This window comes from Staurois parvus, unplaced genomic scaffold, assembly GCF_062004578.1.
Source record: "Staurois parvus isolate SC_StPar_1 unplaced genomic scaffold, SC_StPar_1.0 ptg000191l, whole genome shotgun sequence".
NCBI lineage: Eukaryota > Metazoa > Chordata > Amphibia > Anura > Ranidae > Staurois > Staurois parvus.
In genome coordinates, this window is record NW_028317987.1 from 6,871,546 (window position 1) to 6,892,693 (window position 21,148).

The 21,148-nt window shown below is 45.3% G+C and overlaps 2 protein-coding genes across 2 annotated transcripts in view; both read right to left on the reverse strand.

Moving 5' to 3' along the window:
- The window catches only part of LOC149461937 (uncharacterized), a 359,663-nt gene that overhangs the window by 108,557 nt on the left and 229,958 nt on the right, over positions 1–21,148 (reverse strand). The window lies entirely within an intron of this gene.
- Positions 1,604–21,148, reverse strand: part of LOC149461938 (uncharacterized) — a 134,914-nt gene continuing 115,369 nt past the window's right edge. Inside the window, exon 5 of the mRNA XM_089677686.1 lies at positions 1,604–5,949. Within this exon, the coding sequence (XP_089533812.1) occupies positions 5,430–5,949 (520 nt within the window). The 3' untranslated portion in view covers positions 1,604–5,429. The remainder of the gene's footprint in view (positions 5,950–21,148) is intronic.

The window sequence follows — 21,148 nt, forward strand, 5'->3', positions numbered from 1 at the left end:
GGTAGACTCTGATTAAAAAGTCTTCCTTTCATTTTTTTCAGCAATATCTATTCATATGTATGATTTGACTTTCTGAGTGTCAGCTCTTTATAATCCCATTTTTCTGACTGCTCTTCTGTAACAATGTCACACGTGAAGATCTCTTTGTATGATCTTAGCTTGAGTCTAGTAGGAACGTGTGGATTCTGTTCATTCCTTCCACCTTCCAGTGGCAATGTTGCTGCATATTCTTCTCAGGAAATTGTTGGCCTCATGGATCTGTTGCTACTAGAAGGTTTGTTATGGAATGACTGAGGCTTTGTTTTCATCTAAAATATAAAATCTATAAAAGAGATAACATCAGCGCAGAGTTGGAGGAAACAGAACAGACCTCCCTGTTGGCCCCAAACTGATCCCCAAAAACTACCCATGAACCCCAATCCCTTCATCCTGGGGGGAGTAAAGATGATCAAACCTGATAAGGACACCCCGTCCTGGACTCATCTCCATCCCATCTCTTTCCTAAATGTCGATGTCTAAATCCTCATCCAATTTCTATCTAAATGGCTGAATTTATCCCCAAATCTCCTCATTTATAAAGTCTAAGTGGGCTTTGTTCCCTATAGACAAGCAGCCGACAATGTCTGACACACAATCCTCCTGAACCATCGAGTCCATCAGAGATCAGAACAGATGCTGCTTTCTTTGGATATGTACAAAGCAGATGAGACACCATCATGGTCCTATCTACCCCCCACCCTAACTCACTGGGGTCTAGGTGATGTCTTCCTGAAATGGGTCATGGCTCTATACAGCCCCCATCTGTGATGAGTCAATGCCATGGAGTCCAGTCTTCCTGCTTTCTGATTTGTTATGGAACATGTCAGGGATGTCACCCCCCCCCCTCCCCCATGCATTCTAGCACCAGAACTGCTGGCTGCGCAGATCAGATCCAATCAGTGCATTAACCCTTTCTCTGCCGGGCCCTGAGATCCCCTTTTAACCCCTTGCCTACCGTGCACTGTCACCCCTTCCTGCCCAGGCCAGTTTTCAGCTTTCAGCGCTCTCACACTTTGAATGACACCAACTTTTCATCATTTTTGAGACAGATAGAGCTTTCTTTTCTTTTCTTTTGGTGGTATTTAATCACCACCGTGGGGCTTTTATTTTTTGCTAACAAACTCAAAAATGACACAATTTTGAAAAACGTTTCTGTTATAAAATGTAAATAAGTCATTTTTCTCCTTCACTGATGTGTGCTTATGAGGCTGCACTGATAGATGGTACTGATAGGTGACACTGATGGGTACTGACAGGCATCATTGATGGGCACTGAAAGGTAGCACTGATGGGCACTGATAGGTGACACTGACTGGCAGTGATAGGTGGCACTGACTGGCACTGATAGGCAGCACCAACTGGCACTGATAGGCAGCGCTGATGGGTACTGATAGATTGCACATATGAGGAGGCATTGATGGGCATTGACAGGTATCAGTGATGGGCACTGAAAGGCAGCACTGATGGGCACTGAAAGGCAGCACTGATGGGCACTGAAAGGCAGCACTGATGGGCACTGATAGGCAGCAGTGATAGGCAGCACTGATCGGTACTGATAGACTGCACTGATGAGGAGGCACTGATGGACATTGACAGGCATTACTAGTGGACACTGAAAGGCTGCTCTGATGGGCATTGATATTTGGCATTGATGTACACTGACTGGAGGCAAAGGTGGGCACTGAAAGGCAGCACTGATGGAGCTGCACTGATGATCATTGCCCTGATTAAAAGTGTAGAGGAGAGGACTGCCGATAGCAGCATTTCCTGTTTACATGTGATCAGGTGTGATTGGACACAGCTGATCACATGGTAGAGCCTACATCATTGGCTCTTTACCATGATCAGTGATCCACTGTGTCCCCGGGGGTGTGCATGCACAGATAGAGTGGGAGGATGTCATATGTCCTCCCAGAACAAGAGAGCTCCCCCCCATCCCTCATTTCTCTGTACGGTGGGCAGGAAGCGGTTAAACTCAGGTGGTCAGACCATTTTTTAAATGTTTCCATTTTTTTATTTTTTACAAACAGCCTTGAAAATGGATAAAATCAAATCTACACAAAACTGTCAAAGAGCAATTTTGTCTAAAAATTATAATTTTTCACTTACAGTTTCCAAAATGTATAAAACCGTACATTTTATGAAAGCATAGGACGGGTAGAATGAAAAGAAGGTGACACCCCAAATCACACATTTTCTGAAAGCATAGGATTGGTAGAATGAAGAGAATTTCCCTCCCCCCCCCACAAACTACATTTTATGAAAGCATAGTACCGGCAGAATAAAAAGAAAGTGACCTCCCCCCCAAACTGTACATTTTCTGAAAGCATAGAAGCGGGAGAATAAAAAGGTGACCCCCCCTAAAACGTACATTTTCTGAAAGCATAGAAGCGGGGAATAAAAAGGTGACCCCCCTAAAACGTACATTTTCTGAAAGCATAGGGCAGGTAGAATAAAAAGAAGGGGACCCCCCCAAACTGTACATTTTCTGAAAGCATAGAAGCAGGAGAATAAAAACGTGACCCCCCCAAATTGTAAATTTTCTGAAAGCATAGAAGCAGGAGAATAAAAACGTGACCCCCCAAATTGTAAATTTTCTGAAAGCATAGAAGCGGGAGAATAAAAAGAAGGGGACCCCCCCAAACTGTACATTTTATGACAGCTTAGGACCAGTAGAATAAAAGAAGGTGCTAGTGATTTTTCAGGTCCCGTGATATTTGTGCAAATGTTAATAATAATAATATATATATATTTTCACTAAAAAAATACATAAAAGTCATTGTTAGCCGAGACAAACAACAAAACTCACAAAATTCCCGCTAACTTCCCACTAAATCTAAAACTGAACTGCAGAAATCAATAAGAAATATTTGTACATTTTAGATTGCGCCTTTTTGGGAAATGGTGAAAATCTAATATTTGCAAAACTGTAAATGTGTAATTTAGTCTAAAAATCTGAAGGTTATAATTTTTCACTTAATATTTCCAGAATTTGTAAATGACCCCCAAACCAGACATTTTCTGGAAGCATAGAACCAGTGGAATAATAAAAAGTGCTACAGATATATTAGACCCGCAATAGTTGGGCAAACATTTATCCAATCTCTATTTTCACTAAAAATACACTAAAATCATTATTAGAGACATAAACACAACACAACGTACAACATTCCTGCTATAGTCCTACTAAGGCCTCGTTCACACAGGAAATCCTATAGTGTACGCCCTGCCAGGCCTCGGTTCCCCACACGGTGATGGACACGTGCTGTGCGGTCCCATTGGTGTCATTGGGGATTCAGTGGCTGCATGGAGGACACAGCTGCTGCCCCCATCCTGACATCCATGAGGGTGCACAGCCCCGAATGCAGACAGTGTGACTTCTGGGACATGCATCCATATGGATGTCAGATTGAGATCAGCAGCTGTGTGTGTGCAGCCGCTGCGTGCCAATTGGCATCAATGGGACTGCTTGTACAGGGATACACAGAGCACTGCTGTATACACATGCGGGTGAACAAGGCCTGACATGGGCCTATGCTGTAATGTGCTCTGTAAGGATGACGCCTCACTGTTTTATTATTTTAATTGTTTTTATAATTTTATTGTATTTATTTTTTTGTGGGGGAAGGGGATGGTTAGATATCAGAGGACTAAAGAAACCCTCAGAGTCCTCAATGCAACCTCAGCTGCACTGTAGATGAATAAATAGGAGTCTACTGTACAGAGGCTTCTATTCATTCATGAAACTATAGCACAGAAAACACTCTTTACTATGCTTCAGTGATGAATGAACACAGGCGTGATCAGTACTGATCACTCATTGTGTTCATTCAGGAAGGGGCTGGTAAACATAACATGCCAACCCTCCACTCTTCATCCTGAACATGACACTGATCTCCCACTCCAGCAGCAGCTACAGCCATGGGCGGGGGTAGAGGGGAAGCTGGCCAGCAGCACTGCAGGGAAGGTGCTTCAGAGGATCAGTAAGAGGTCTAAGGACAAGGGGAGAGTCTGAGCGGCAGAGGGAAATATTTAGACATTTTGATTCCCCGTGGCTCCCCTGCAGCAGCTGAAGCTGGTGGGAGGGGAGAGAAGAGGCCAGCAGCAGGGAAGCTAAAGGTAGATCTGTGCTGTGGGCGAGCAATGGGTGCTGCGTGGGGGGATCGGTGCTGTAGGGGGATGTTAGAGGTGCAGGGAACCATCCTAGAGGACAGGCAGAGGGTCTGTGGAGTGGAGGGAAGCTCAGGAGACCATGAGGTTATAGCAGAAGGGGGAAGCCATGGACATACGTCGTACTGACCTGGCCAGCTGGAAGCAGTTCTATAGGTCAGTACAACACCCATCCATGGCAGCACAAGGGTTAATGATCACCTCGGGGGGGTTTAGGGCACCAACATTTTCCATCATTTCATCAGCACACACCATTCCAAGGATGGACATGTTGGGTGTCTATTTACTCGGCACAACCTCGTATTTTACCCCACAAAAAAAGTAAAATCTTACATTTGTGTTCTCTAATATGACATTTAGTGTATTTATTTACTGAAATTTAATCTTGATAAATCATTGAGCTTAATCATGTGAAATACAAAATGGGAACTACCACCATTTTATTCTCCAGGGCCTCTGATGTCACAGAATAGATGTTTGGGGGTTTATCTCATCTTCAGGACCAAAATCTGCATTTTCCCATGTGTGCAAAATCATGCAGAAACAGCTCTGGCAGTGAGAGGGTTAATGTGGGCTAGATGGGATCACTCTGCTGGGGTGACATTAGAGCTCCCCCTAGCTGCAGCCTGGTAATAACATTGCTGGGAGGTCTCTTCATTTCTCTGCTCCATACTTCCCGTCTTTATAGAAACGTCTCCTGACATTTGGGGGTCTATTCATAGAATGTTTGTATAGCAATTCCCTCAGTGAGAGTTCATGTCCATTCCTCCTGTGTGAATGGGGGAACCAATGTTATTGGGATCACATCTGAGCTGCTGGAATGTCTTCCATTGATGGGAAATACATTGAAAACTTCTTCTCCTGATATCAATGGCCGACCCGGTCCCACAGTTCATCCATGTCTTTGGGGGCCTCTCATCTCCTTATGGACTGTTCCTTCCATGATGAAGATCAGCCATGGAGTATATCTGAGGTGTATATCAGGGTGTGCTTCTTCCCCACATGAGAGCTGGGATGTCCAGCAACATTCATCTAGAAGACATTTCCCACACTCAAGGCACTAATACACCTCCAGGGTTGTGTGGGATCCCTGATGTACAGGAAGACAGGACTTCAGTGAGAAACATTTCCTTCACTCAGGACAGGAATATGGCTTCTCCCCTGTGTGAGATCTCTGATGTTTGTGCAGACTGGACTTCACTGAAAAACATTTCCCGCACTCAGGACAGGAAAGTGGCTTCTCCCCCCGTGTGAGATCTTTTATGTTTACAAAGACTGGACCTGTCTGAAAAACATTTCCCACACTCAGGACAGGCATACGGTTTCTCCCCCGTATGAGTTCTCTGATGTATGTAAAGATTAGACTTCAGTGTAAAACATTTCCCGCACACAGTACAGGAATACGGCTTTTCACCAGTGTGAGATCTCTGATGTCTGGAAAGATCGGACTTCTGTGAAAAACGTTTCCAGCACTGAGAACAGGAATATGGCTTTTCCCCTGTGTGAGATCTCTGATGTTTATAAAGACTGTATTTTTGTGAAAAACATTTCCCACACTCAGGACAGGAATGTGGCTTCTCCCCCGTGTGAGATCTCAGATGTTTGTACAGAGTGGACTTAGCTGAAAAACCTTTCCCGCACTCAGGACAGGAATACGGCTTTTCTCCCGTGTGAGATCTTTGATGCCTATTAAGATAGGATTTATAACGGAAACATTTCCCGCACTCAGTACAGGAGAAGCTCTTCCCTGTTGGAAGGCCGGCCCGGTCCCGCACAGTCTGAGGTTCCTCAGGATACGAGGAATCCGATGGCCCATCTACACTGGGTGGTGCCGGATGGACATTGGAGGGAGCCGGGTTTTCTCCTGGACTATACTGTGTGATGTCCTCATCTTCTACTTTCCAGTCTGGAGACAAAGTGAGACAATCCTCGGAGGTTTTCCTCATCTCCCGGCCATGGACTAAAATACAAAGACAAAGAGGATTACTAGACAGGAGCTGATTGGTTCCCCCAAACCAGGACTCCGCCCACATCAGGCAGCTTGGTCTCTGAGGAGCTTACAATTCCACCCTCAAGGGAACTAGGAAATGGCTCCTCTGATCTCCTACCAGGTCATTTCTTTATTCATGGACCTTAGTCAGAGAGTGAGGAAACAACCAGAACTGTCTTTTATAGGAGGGACAGTGATGAGGGGATTATAGGACGAGGGTCCCCACCCCCTCTATCACTCATCGCCATCTTCCCAACACAAGAAGTACTGCACTTCCTTATTTAGTCCATGATTTAGTCATGAAGAACAGCGGGGCTGAGCCCCACCAGAGGTCAGAGAGTGAGGATGGGGGGAGAACAACCAAGATGAAGACTGGACTGATCCTGAAGACCACCATCATTGGGGTATTGACTCCTCCCTCATTATCACTTTCTGTTTAAGGGTCCAAAGTTGGAGGATGTTATCACATTATTATCACCATGTAAAAGTCTGTGCTCCAATCACATCATCCGATATAAAATGTCCAGCTGGTAGGAAATGGGTGTAACCAAAGAGAATCCATATTATGTGTATATATAGCAGTGGGGGGAGGGGGGAGAGCAGAAGTCAGGAGTATGGAATGTACAACATACAGTATATAGTGCAGGGGTCAGGAGTATGTAATGTACAACATAGAGTATATAGTGCAGGGGTCAGGAGTATGTAATGTACAACACAGAGTATATAGTGCAGGGGTCAGGACTCATAATATTGGCATTCAGTAATCAGTGGAAGCTTAAATGTTTCCTGTAGACAAGTTGCAGAGATCCCACACCGCTGCCTCCCATCTCCTGAGACTGCACTCAGTGACTTGGGTCTGAGACACTACAGACATATCCCTCCACCCGGCACAGGTGACAAATACTGGGAGAATTGCTATGTCACCACCATGAGGAATAAGATCAAAATCACACACCCCAGGTGCCTAGGTCTAGTAATGTCTATAGTAAAAATGAACATTTTGCTGCCAGCTGAACCCCAGAACCTCCATAAATCCAGTCTAGAGACATAAATTGTGTCTGCAGCACAGAGAAGGAAGATTATCCGAGAGAAATCCAGGAATACAGGACGGGGAACACAGCTCAGGAAAGTGACCAGGGGATTACAGGCTGATATCACCCAGTCCCCGCCCTACTCTGGACCAATCAGTGAGCAGTATGGGTGGAGGAATGGATTTAGTGTTCATGACCCACCTGTGCTGATCTCTGTAGGAGTGTCCTCCTCTATAAATGTCCCCGTTATTCCATCCTCCTCCATAGACTGCTGATCATCCCTCACATACGCCTCTTCTTCTTCTGCTTTCACCTCAAATTCTATATCGATTGGATCTCCACTCTAAATCAAGGAAATGAGAGAATATATCATCTGTAAGATATAAGGTCACATAAAAAAACACCCACACATTGTCTCCACGAGTCCATGTTCTAGATGCTCCATCCCACCAACCTTGTAATAGTGAGGGATGGTGTGACCTTCCTGTGTGGAATCCCGGGAATACAGAGGACGGGGACATCTCTCTGGTGGGTTCCTGGTATTAGGTGGCTCCATCATATCCTTGTGTCCTTCTGAAAACTCCTCCATCACTCCATACTCCTCATCCTCCTCTTTATACTCTTCTTTAACATCAATATTATCATCCCCGAGGATTCCACTCTGAAAGATATAATAAAACATTCATTGTAACAAACATGCTGTGTATAAATCACAACTACCAATAATTGTTCCTCATCTACCTGATGATGGTGAGGGATGGTGTGACCTTCCTGTGTGGAATCCCGGGAATACAGAGGACGGGGACATCTCTCTGGTGGGTTCCTGTAGCTGGATGACTCCACCATGGTGTCCTTGTACAGATCTTTGTGTCCCTGTAGAAGCTCTGACTCCTCCATCCCCCCATCCTCATCCTCCTCCTCTTTTATCTCTTCTTTAACCTCAGCTTTAGGATCTCTCAGGTTTCCACTCTGAATATATAATAAAATGCCATCAATGGTAACAATGCAGATAATGTACAGATCCTAATGATACTATCAGTGATTGTTCCTCATCTACCTGATGATGGTGAGGGATGGTGTGACCTTCCTGTGTGGAATCCCGGGAATACAGAGGACGGGGACATCTCTCTGGTGGGTTCCCATGACTGGATCCATCTGTAGGAAACACACACACTGACTGAATCCATTGTTTCTATGTGTTTATCAGATGATGGGGGATCTAGGTGGATCCTCCGTACTGCTCTCTCCTTTACAATAAAGTCTCCTCTTACCCGGTGATGTGAGGGGCGGCTGATTGTCCATCATGACGTCCTTGTAGAGATCCTTGTGTCCTTCTAAATACTCCCACTCCTCCATGGAGAAATAGACAGTGACACCCTGACACCTTATAGGAACCTGACACACACAATGATACAGTCACCATCCAGACACATCCCTTGTCTGTTACTGGAGAATGTCCCAGAATTCCCGGCACCGCTCACCTCTCCTGTCAGCAGCTCAGTGATCTCTCTGGTGACTTCTAAAATCTTCTCCATGTTGTGTCTCTCAGGGTTTAGGGAGTCACATGGAGGCACTGTGATGGTCATATGATCACCTGACATCAGAAGAGGAAATCTCTGTATTGAGGAACCAATAGGAATATCATGTTAGACTCCCAGAATCCTCCTCACCTCTCCGGTCAGGTCTGTGTTTTATTAATAGAAAGAAGAGTGATGTCATGTGACCTCCCAGAATCCTCCTCACCTCTCCGGTCAGGTCTGTGTTTTATTAATAGAGATAAGAGTGATGTCATGTGATCTCCCAGAATCCTCCTCACCTCTCCGGTCAGGTCTGTGTTTTATTAATAGAGATAAGAGTGTTGTCATGTGACCTCCCAGAATCCTCCTCACCTCTCCGCTCAGGTCTGTGTTTTATTAATAGAGATGAGAGTGATGTCATGTGACCTCCCAGAATCCTCCTCACCTCTCCGGTCAGGGTTGTGTTTTATTAATAGAGATAAGTGATGTCATGTGACCTCCCAGAATCCTCCTCACCTCTCCGGTCAGCAGGTAGATGATCTCCAGGGTGAGGTTTAGTATCTTCTCAGTCATGTGACTCCGGTCCTCCTCCATCCTCATTGGTGCCATCATGTGATCTATACAGGTCTCCTTGCAGACGGATAACTTTGGGAAATGAAAGTAAGAATGATTTGGATGGTATTGGTCACACAATAATAGGATGTGGATGTGAGGGGGGAATAGGAGGGTTGCTGGACATTGAAGAATTACTCCCCCCATGGGAAGACATTTAGTCTGGACTGTTTAGGGTTTATAAAATTTTAAAGGTCCCGGGACCCTCTTGACCTGCTGCATCAGAAATCCCCTTTTCTCTGTTGGGTTTGTTTGGTCCCTGAACTGGTTTGATGAGTATTAGATCTGCAGACAAGGAATGATAAATATGATCCTTCCTATGACTTGTTTGCTCTGAGACAGTGCTGTGAGGTCAATGTCGGCTCATCATGAGGTCCAGGAAGGGGAACTTGCTGGCCGGAATTGCTGGATAATCAGGATAATTGGCAGAACTCCGGCTGCAAGGCTCCAATCTCCAGCAGCCTGCTGACTGACAGGAGTGATGTCACTGTCACTCTCTGCAGTAAGAGAAGGGATTGGATTGGGTAGCAGGAGGATGGTGCTGGTGGAGTAGAGAGCTGTGTGGGAGGAGTCTGTTCTCATCTCTTCTATGTGTGGGTAGGAGGAGGACAGCAGGGGGGAAGGGTTTAATCTCTTAGTTGTCAAGTATTCTGACATTTCCAGGACATTGTACAGAGTGGCAGTGGATTTTTCTGGCTCTGACTTCCAACACCGGGCACTGCCAGATTCTGTGGTATGGGAAGGTATTGGACTGTCCGCCCATTAAGCAATACTATGCATACAGACCTCCCCAAGGACCAAGTGTCCTTCTTTGTTCGATTCTGTGTCTTGACCAGTGAGATGGAGAGGTGAAGACTCCCTACACGTGCTGGCAGGAGATCTTTAAGGAGGTCAGAAAAGTAAGGGAAGATGGGGTGGGAGGACCATCAGAGACCAAGAGTTCCTATGAGCCCTAAAGCCCCCTCTTACCTCAGAGCCTTGCAGCCTGAATACCCCCTCAGAGGCCCCCACAGTCCTTCAGCCCCACTAACCTCTCAGACCTCCCCAAGGACCAAGTGTCCTTCTTTGTTCTATTTTGTGTCTTGCAATATAATTCTTGACCAGTGAGATGGTGAGGTGAAGACTTCCTACACATGCTGGCAGGAGTTCTTTAAGGAGGTCAGAAAAGTAAGTGAAGGTGGTCATTGTCCTTCAAAGGCAGGAAACCCTCAGAGGATCCAGTTCTTTAGTCCCACTACCTCCTCAGAGACCCCTCAGCTCCTCTACTTCCCTCAGACCCCTCAGTATTTCCCTCCCTCTGACACCAATGATGGAACATATTCTTCATGGCCGGCTGGGGAATGTTTCCTTCCTCCTGAGCAGCAATGTAAGGGGCTCTATGCTCCATACTCCTGACCCCGGCACTCCATCATTGTGTTGGCTGCATAGTGTAATGATTGCCCATTGGCTGCCTGTGTAGTGTCATCATTGCCCTTTGTAGGCCATGTATGGTCAGGATGGTCCTTGTCTTGTCTATTTATTGTCAGTGCTGTTTGTTTAGAGGACCATATTACTAGAATTTATCTCCACAATGAGGAGAATGTTCCGGCCCCGGAAGTGGGGGAATGTTCTGCCCCTGAAGGGGTTCATCTGGGTTCCCACACTATATATGTGTGTATCATCATCTGCTGGAGATAAAAGACGTCACAGTGACTATGGAGGAAGAGGACGGACATGACTATGGAGGAAGAGGACGGACGTGACTATGGAGGAAGAGGACGGACGTGACTATGGAGGAAGAGGACGGACGTGACTATGGAGGAAGAGGACGGACGTGACTATGGAGGAAGAGGACGGACGTGACTATGGAGGAAGAGGACGGACATGACTATGGAGGAAGAGGACGGACGTGACTATGGAGGAAGAGGACGGACGTGACTATGGAGGAAGAGGACGGACGTGACTAAGGAGGAAGAGGACGGACGTGACTATGGAGGAAGAGGACTGACGTGACTATGGATGATGAGGACGGACGTGACTATGGAGGAAGAGGACGGACGTGACTATGGAGGAAGAGGACGGACGTGACTATGGAGGAAGAGGACGGACGTGATTATGGAGGAAGAGGACGGACGTGACTATGGAGGAAGAGGACGGACGTGACTATGGAGGAAGAGGACGGACGTGATTATGGAGGAAGAGGACGGACGTGACTAAGGAGGAAGAGGATGGGCATGATGGGGGTTACTGGGTGTAAATAGGAAATAACATCTGATTACCTCCTCTGCTGCCACTTCTGGTAACGTCTCTTTTCGACTTCAAAACCACTTCGAACTTTTTGTCTGACATCACTTCCTGTCTGTACCTGACATCACTTCCTGTCTGTACCTGACATCACTTCCTGTCTGTCTTCCATAGAGGCTTTTTGTCTGGACAGAAGTGAGATCACCACCTTGTGGAGCTCAGAGGAACTGCAGCCCAAGAAACATCTGTAAGGCTCCGTTCACACCTTGGCAGTTTGCTTTTTGTTTGTTTTGCAGTGCTTTTTAGCAGTTCATTTTGAGTTTTTGATATGTTTGTAAGGGAGAATGTCACCAGATAGCATATGAAGAACCTCTGCCCACCAGACCTCCTGTTCCCTGCCATGCTGCCTGGACTTCTGTTGACTGGTGAGTCCCTGAACCTATGTTGTGTCTATTGCTGCTCATCCCTCTTAGTGCCTGGACTCTGGACTAAGTGGCTCCTGGATCTGATTGCTGCAGTTTGCCAGTCTGTACCCTTGATGTGCCATACCATGCTGCCCTGGTCTCTGCCCTGTGCTTGAATCACCCCACTTGTCTGTCCAGTTCCCTATACTGTGCTGACTTAGTCCCTTGTCTGCCCAGATCCCTGTCCTGTGCTGGACTCAACCACTTGTCTGCCCAGATCCCTGCCTTGTGCTGGACTAAACCACCTGTCTGCTCAGATCCCTGCCCTGTGCTGGACTCAACCACTTGTCTGTCCAGATCGCTGCCCTGTGCTGGACTAAGCCACCTGTCTGCTCAGATCCCTGCCCTGTGCTGGACTCAACCACCTGTCTGCTCAGATCCCTGCCCTGTGCTGGACTCAACCACGTCTGCCCAGATCCCTGCCTTGTTCTGGACTCAACCACTTGTCTGCCCGGATCCCTGCCCTGTGCTGGACTCAACCACGTCTGCCCAGATCCCTGCCTTGTTCTGGACTCAACCACTTGTCTGCCCGGATCCCAGCCCTGTGCTGGACTCAACCACTTGTCTGCCCGGATCCCTGCCCTGTGCTGGACTCAACCACTTGTCTGCCCGGATCCCTGCCCTGTGCTGGACTCAACCACTTGTCTGCCCAGATCCCTGCCCTGTGCTGGACTCAACCACCTGTCTGCTCGGATCCCTGCCCTGTGCTGGACTCAACCACATGTCTGCCCAGATCCCTGCCTTGTTCTGGACTCAACCACTTGTCTGCCCGGATCCCTGCCCTGTGCTGGACTCAACCACTTGTCTGCCCAGATCTCTGCCCTGTGCTGGACTCAACCACTTGTCTGCCCAGATCCCTGCCCTGTGCTGGACTCAACCACTTGTCTGCCCGGATCCCTGCTGTATCAGCTGGATTTGACCCTTGCTATATCCTACCCTGGTCCGCGTAGATCCCTGCCTAGTGTGCTGGACTTAACCACTGCTATGCTGTATTCACCCTGTGGGCTGGGTATATTCCCCTTGCCATACCGTCTGGTGGCCTGGTGTACTGGTTTTCCATTTTGCTTGGCCATCCTACATGGACTATCTATGTGGTATTACATTGCTACCTGGTGGACTATTTTGTTGTGCTTTGTCTTGTTATCCATACTGTGCCCTCACATTCCCCAATATACCCCGTATGTTGGGTTTTGTGTGATCTGCTCTGTGTGCTCTCTCTCTGCACTTCTAGTTTATCACTAGTGATGGGCTGAACACCCCCCGGTTCTGTTCATGGTAGAACATTCGAACAGACCAAACGTTTGCCGCCAACATCGAACCTATGGGACTCGAACTTGAAAATTCAAAAGTGCCCATTTTGAAGGATTATATGCTAGGTGTCAGCAATAAAAGTGGTATGGGGACTCGGGTACTGCCCTGATGGACATGAATCAGTGGAAAAAAAATTCTAATAGTACAGTTTTTAAAGGGGCAGTTATTTTTCATTGCTTAAAGCAGTGCTTCTCAATTATTTTCTGTCATGCCCCCCCTAGGAAGAAGAAAACAATTTGCGCCCCCCCGCGCGACTGTAAATAGTATCATTTGTCTATAAAATTGTTATAAGTAGGAATAGTGCCCCATCATTGGTGTCAGTGGGAGGAATAGTGCCCCATCATTGGTGTCAGTGGGAGGAATAGTGCCCCATCATTAGTGTCAGTGGGAGGAATAGTGCCCCATCATTGGTGTCAGTGGGAGGAATAGTGCCCCATCATTAGTATCAGTGGGAGGAATAGTGCCCCATCATTGGTGTCAGTGGGAGGAATAATGCCCCATCATTGGTGTCAGTGGGAGGAATAGTGCCCCATCATTGGTGTCAGTGGGAGGAATAGTGCCCCATCATTAGTATCAGTGGGAGGAATAGTGCCCCATCATTGGTGTCAGTGGGAGGAATAGTGCCCCATCATTGGTGTCAGTGGGAGGAATAGTGCCCCATCATTGGTGTCAGTGGAATAGTGCCCCATCATTGGTGTCAGTGGGAGGAATAGTGCCCCATCATTGGTGTCAGTGGGAGGAATAATGCCCCATCATTAGTATCAGTGGGAGGAATAGTGCCCCATCATTGGTGTCAGTGGGAGGAATAGTGCCCCATCGTTGGTGTCAGTGGGAGGAATAATGCCCCATCATTAGTATCAGTGACACCAATGATGCAGCACTATTCCTCCCACTGACACCAATGACACTTGCTGACCCCTGTTGCAGTATGGTGCTGCTGCAGCCAGCATATGTGGTTGCAGCAGCACCTCTGCACTGCACACTTACCGGCTTTTCCCTCACTCGATTTTCGCGGGTCCGCTCAGCTCCGCCTCCTCGCCCGTGATTGGCCACCTGTGTACCTTTCCTGAGCTACAGTTCTGGCGGCCAATCACCGGTGAGGAGGCGGAGCCAAGCGGCAGGAGTGAGGGAGTGGCCAGAGTGACGGAAGGAGCAGCGCTTCCTGGATGGATCATCGTGGGAGCCAGGTAAGAGACAGCAGCCCTCTGCCCACCCCTGTACGCACCCCTCTTGACGGAGCCTCACGCCCTTCCTGGGGGGCGCGCCCCACTATTTGAGAAGCACTGGCTTAAAGTAAAAAAAATAAATATTCATTTAAATATCATGCCTGGGGGTCCCTTAAACTACCTGCAAAGTTGCACATCTGTACAATGTATAGAACCTGCTGCAGCAGGACTGACACCGTAACCCTTCAGAGTTATTCTTGACAAGTGCAGGATTGGACCCGGCTCTAAAAATTCTAATTATATGTAATGCACCTCTCATACAGGTATAGAAAAATGTGGCCTTCAGTGTTGATGGTGCCTGAACACTGTGTCCCCTCACAGTTACTATTGCTGGGTGCAGTCATGGGCCCTGCAGTTGAGAACTGTTAAAAATTATAGAAAAATTATCCAGGGTTGATTCATGTTGATAAATGTCAGCTGGTCAGCGGAGTCTGTGGACAGACGCACTCTTATCCATCACAAAACCTCCAGCAGCACTGAATGTCCGTTCAGAAAGCACGCTGGATGCAGGACAGGCCAGTAGCTCGATGGCATATTGAGCAAGTTCTGGCCAGTGATCCATCCTCAAGACCCAGTAACCCAGTGGATGATCAGTTGGAAAGGTCTCCAAGTCTGTTCTTGCCCCTAGATAATCCTGCACCATATGATGCAGACCCTGCCGATGGGTGCTTAAACCTAACAGTCCTGGGCGCTGAGGACTAAAGAACTGTTTAATCGGTCAGCTGGCCGCCTTCTCCACCGCTCTTCCTTTGACAGAATGAAGCCTCAGAAACACGTTGTCCAGGAAATGGTGACCTCCCAGTATCTGGAAAGGTGTTGCACAATTTCAAGGCGTCCTCAGGATGTTTCATCCTCTGCTCCCTCTGGGAAGACTGGATGAGCTCTGCACCTTCACCCTTGTAACGTGGATCAAGAAGGGTTGCCAACCAGTAAAGATCTCGCAGACACTTTGAGGAAATCTTGAAAATGAAAGATGTACACACAGTGCGCTGGTTATGCAGCAAAGTCGAGGCCTTGTGTGCTTTTCTGCAACACTGGAAGACAGTAGGGAGCCATTCTGAGCAGATATCATCTGAGGGATCATGTGACTGCTAAAGTTAAAGGCATCCTGAAAGACCTGAAACAGATGAAGTTTGTGAAACTTTTGCATTTCCTATTCGATTTTTCTAGCAAGCTGAAACCTTTGTCAGAGAGTCTTCAGAACAAGGAACTTATGATCTGTCAGGTAAAAAACAAACTAGAACAAGCAGCTAAAACTCTTCAGGATCTTTCTGATGGGAAAGGAAAAAATGAACTTGAATTTCTTAGTCAGTTTACAGAAGATGGAAAACGACATGGGCTGCAGCTGACCAACCTTCAAGGTGGTGACAGAATTTCAGTCTATAGGCCAATCTGTATTGGCCAAAGCAGAAAGAGATTTCATTTTGAGGCTTTCCTCGTTCTCCTCAGATATTGTACAATCTGTCCATATATTGAACAGCGTGTCTTGGCCAGACAAAGCTCACATCCCCAACTTTGGATGGACTGAGTTGCACAGAATTGCAAAACATGTTTTTGATATTCAGTTTGAAGACAAAATTGAGCTGTTAGAAGCAGAGTGGGCTGACCTCAAACTCTCCATTCCAAATGGACTCTTTTAATGAGACTCTGAAAAGATTGAATCAGCAGAAAGATTCAGCAACATACTCCCTCTGATCAATTTCTGTGCCGTACTTCCCCAACAATCGCCTCATGTGAACGTGGCTATAGCTACCAAATCAGAATAAAGACGGTCTATCGTTCATCACTGACACGGGAGACTTTGGATGATCTTCTGATGATTGCTGTTAATGGACCACCACTAAAAGATTACAATCCACACACAGCCATTGAAGTGGTATTTTGTATCAGAAAGGGGACGTTACACAAGTCTTGGTCCTGCTGTACAATGAAAACCATAGCAAATCTTGATGTGAAACTGGCTTCCTACTGCTTTTTGGCATCCAAATAATTATTTTTTGGTGTTTTATTTTCTTAATTGAATAGAATACAATCCACACACAGCCACTGAAGTGGTATTTTGCATCAGAAAAAGAGTATTACACAAGTCTTGGTCCTGCTGTACAACACAAACCATGGCTGCTCTATGTTACAATGGTTACTATTGTTATGCCATGTTTTTTGGCATCTAAATAAGCACTTCTTTGTTTATTCTTAATGCACTACTTCTCTAAGCTCTCTTTTAATAAGATGCTGGAGATAAAAAATGCAAAATGTTTACTATTGTTATTTATGTTTTTTGGCCATCAAAAGAGGCACTTTTTTCTTTTTTCTTAATGCCGCACTTCTCTAAGGTCTCTGCTGGAGATAACAAATACAACATGTTTACAGTAATTATTATTCCATGTTTTTTGGCATCAAAATAAGCACTTTTTCTTATGCTATACTTCTGTAAACTAAACTTACATCCTTTAAATGAGACTTTACTGCAGTTACTAAAGATGCCGGAGATAAACAAAAGAAATACAAAATGTTCACTCCAGGTTTAAAGCTGTAAAACTTGATATTTTGATTGCACCCGATTGCTATTCAGCTATTGCTGTGATGTTTAAAGTGACATAATAAAGTTATAATTGCAGTTTTTTTATATTTTGGACTCTTTATTCTAAAGAAAAATGTAATTTCATAAGCTTTAAGGGGGTGTGGTTGGGGGCAGGGCTAGGGACAGGGTTGGGGGATGGGCTGGGGTTGGAGGTGGACCTGGGCAAGGTTGGGTGGGGCAACTGGTGGAGAGTAAGGTTTGTGCCTGGCTAGTAGGTCTAGACTCAAAATGGTTTATCCGGATGTATACAGTATATATATGACAAGGTAGACTACTTCATGTAACATTACATCTTCATCTCAGATTGTAAGCGGATTGGATTGGCCTGTGTATGGGATTCCAGATCAAGTCATGACAAGGTACACGTTGAGCGTTGAATATCTGGGTGTAGAGAGATCACGGGGGGGATTTGTATATCTGTTGTCACATGTTGCTGAGTTACTGATTTCTTACACGACATTTCCAGACAGTTGGATGTAATTCATTAATATTTGGAAGTAATTGCTGGCTTGTATTTCTCCCCATTATTGTGGATTAGATCATTGTACTGTTATCTTGTATTGTTTATTATTTATCATCACCTATTATATTTCATCCCCATTTTGTACTGATTTATATTATTAATAAATATATATTTTTGCACATTATTGCGTTTTATTTTGTCTTCCAATTATCACAAATACAGAACTGGGATGTCGGTTACTTTGTGAGAATTAGTAGGGAATCTCCTTCATTCCAGATCCCGCCTGTTTCCATGAATTGTATACGGATTATTTCCTCACAGATAAAGTTCTGACAATTTGTACCGTTCTGGTGTTTTTGATCCTCAGAAATGAGATCTGCCGTCATCAGACATGATGGATTTTCAGACATCTCTCCCATAGTTTGTAGACTCTATAACTAAAGTATATAAACCAATTAATACGGCGCTATACTAACAAACAAGCGATACAATAAGAATAAACACATAAAACTGACATTAGTGTAGGGTGAGGTGGACGGCTATGAGAGTATCATGCATTGGAGTGACAGGAAACATATGGTGAATATTGTCCTTAGTGAATCACACAGACTTCATGCAGGTGTGAGCTGCAATGTGCCAATCCTCTAAGGCTGGGGTGCCCCCTCACCTTCCTGCTCAGGCCCCCAGGGACCAAAGAGCCTTGGGTAGTAACTGTAATATTCCTCCAGATAACAGGTGGATCCCTCTGGCAGTAATGATGTAACTCACTCCTCCTGGTTAGCCTCAGCACTAGATGGTAAGCCTCAGCAATCGTTGGTATCCGTGGTGTCTCTCCGGTAATGGCTCTCCAATACGGTCACCAGTGAGGCAAGAGAGACTTATATAGTGTAAAACCTTTTATTTATTTTTAAAAGAAACTAAGAGCCTACTTACACAGATCTTCAGACAAGCAAGCCTTTACACCACTCCAAGGGTGTACTGTATTCGGAAAACGGAGCACCAAGATGGCGCCCACGCCGGATATGACGTCAGGCCGTCGATCGTAAGAAGCTCCTCCCACTGGCGTATCTACGCGTTACGTCACTCAAACACGTGACTTCGTCAGGATATACGCCTACTACTGGTGGAGCTTAATTTATTTGGTCGATTAGCCAATCAGCATTTCTACTAGGCGGTGCCAGCCGCCATTAAGGTGAAGTACAATACCGAAGACGATCTTCTGTATGCATTTGCGGCAATACGTACATTCAATACCGGAGTTGGTGGCCATAACAATATTGATTAAATTAATTAGGACGCATAATGATGCATAATGTATAAAAGGTGATAAAATGTGAATATAGATAAAAATAAAAGTAAAAATAGGTTGTCTTAGTGGGTAAGGTGCAAGCTCCAATCACAGGGCTAAGCACCCTAAGGTGGCACTCTACACATATCGACCGCCATACAGTACCACAAGGGAGAAAACATATATTGCCAATTGGATATGTGGGATCTATTATAAATCCAAAGACCCCCGCATTGTATGGTAATACATACTAGGTTAAAGTAAAAATAAATGAGTATATATAAAAAATATATTAAAAACCGAAAAATGCCACAAAGGCCCATTTATACAGTACACCATAGAGATGGTTACTATACATAGCATGTAAATATTGGACAAGCGATGGAAGGCCTAATACAGAGTGTGAAAAGTAACTAATGGGGGGTGATAGAAACCTGATTAGAAATTGCTGATGAAGCAATTCAGGTCGAATTCAACATTGAGGCCCCTAGGGGCTTGTGACCTCATAGGAAAATCCATTTGGATTCCATTTGGCTAATAGATCTAACTTTGTTACTCCCCCTCCAGTGCCTTTTATATTTCTCTATTCCCCAGAATTTGAGTTTAGAGGGGTCGTTATGATGATGGGTAGCGAAATGCCTGGGAACACTATGTTTGGTATGGCCCTTTTTAATATTTTGTATATGTTCCCTAATCCTCTTCCACATGGGCCTCTTAGTTCTTCCTATGTATTGTAACCCACACTCACACTGCAGGCAATACACTACCCCCTCAGTATGACATGTTATAAGATCTTTGATACCTGACACATGTAGGATACCGGTCATCTACCTAGTCCCTAAAATCCATAAGGATCTCTATAACCCCCCAGGGAGGCCTATAGTGAACGGCATCGACTCCATTCTATCCAGACTGGGACAATATGTAGACATCTTTTTACAACCTCTAGTTAAAGAGACACGAGCTTACCTTAGGGACACTAAACATCTGATCCAATTACTTGATACCATCCAGAATACGGACAATTTAAGAATAGCCACTGCTGATGTCTCCTCCCTATATACTATAATTGACCATGAAAATGCAATTTCATCTACAAATTGGGGCTTGAGTAAATATAGCAATCTGCAAGTGAAACAGCAGAAGTATATTATTGACTGTCTAGATTTTTGCCTCACCCACAATTATTTTTGGCATGGACACCAATACTTTAAACAAATAAGTGGAGTTGCCATGGGCGCCTGCTTCGCCCCGAGTGTGGCCAACCTGTTTATGGCCCACTGGGAACAATATTCCATCTATCTCCAAACACCTAAGGAGTTGGCGCTATACAAACGTTACATAGATGACGTGATAATATTCTGGAGGGATGATGAGATCTCCCTACAGTCATTTCTACAAACACTTAACTCTAATGATAAAAATATTTCACTTTCATGGGAAACTAGTGAAGAGTCCATTCATTTCTTGGATTTGAATATTTCAATTAAAAGAAACAGACTGATCACCACCACTTATTTTAAAAATGTTGACCGTAATGGCTACATTGCGCTGGACAGTTGCCACTATCCTAAGTGGCTCTTGAATATTCCCAAGGGTCAGTTTATCCGTTTAAGGAGAAATTGCACCAATATAGAGGATTATAACAACCAGGTCCAAAAGCTAGGGGATAGATTCGAACAAAAAGGCTATAGTAAACATTTTATTTCCAAAAAAATCGAAGAAGTGGGGAAAATGGACAGAACCCAATTACTGATAGATAAGAATAGGGAGGCACATCTAGATGACCATGTATCTATTATTTTAGATTACAATATGCATTACAAGAAAATTGAGAAACTATTTAAGAAGTACTGGCCCATCCTCCAATCGGATCCTCATTTAGAAAAGGTCCTACCCGCCAAACCACTATTCATATATAGGAAGGCTCCTAGCATTAGAACTAGTATAGTCAAAAATGTGATCGACCCCCCTCAGACCAATCGCAGCACTACACTTTTCGATCTAAAGAGCTTCTACCCGTGCAATACATGCTATGCGTGTAAGGCTACAAAGGGGGTCAATAGGAGAACGAAACAATTTCAAGCAACTACTACAGGAATGACATATACTATCAAGGAGTTTATAACATGTCATACTGAGGGGGTAGTGTATTGCCTGCAGTGTGAGTGTGGGTTACAATACATAGGAAGAACTAAGAGGCCCATGTGGAAGAGGATTAGGGAACATATAC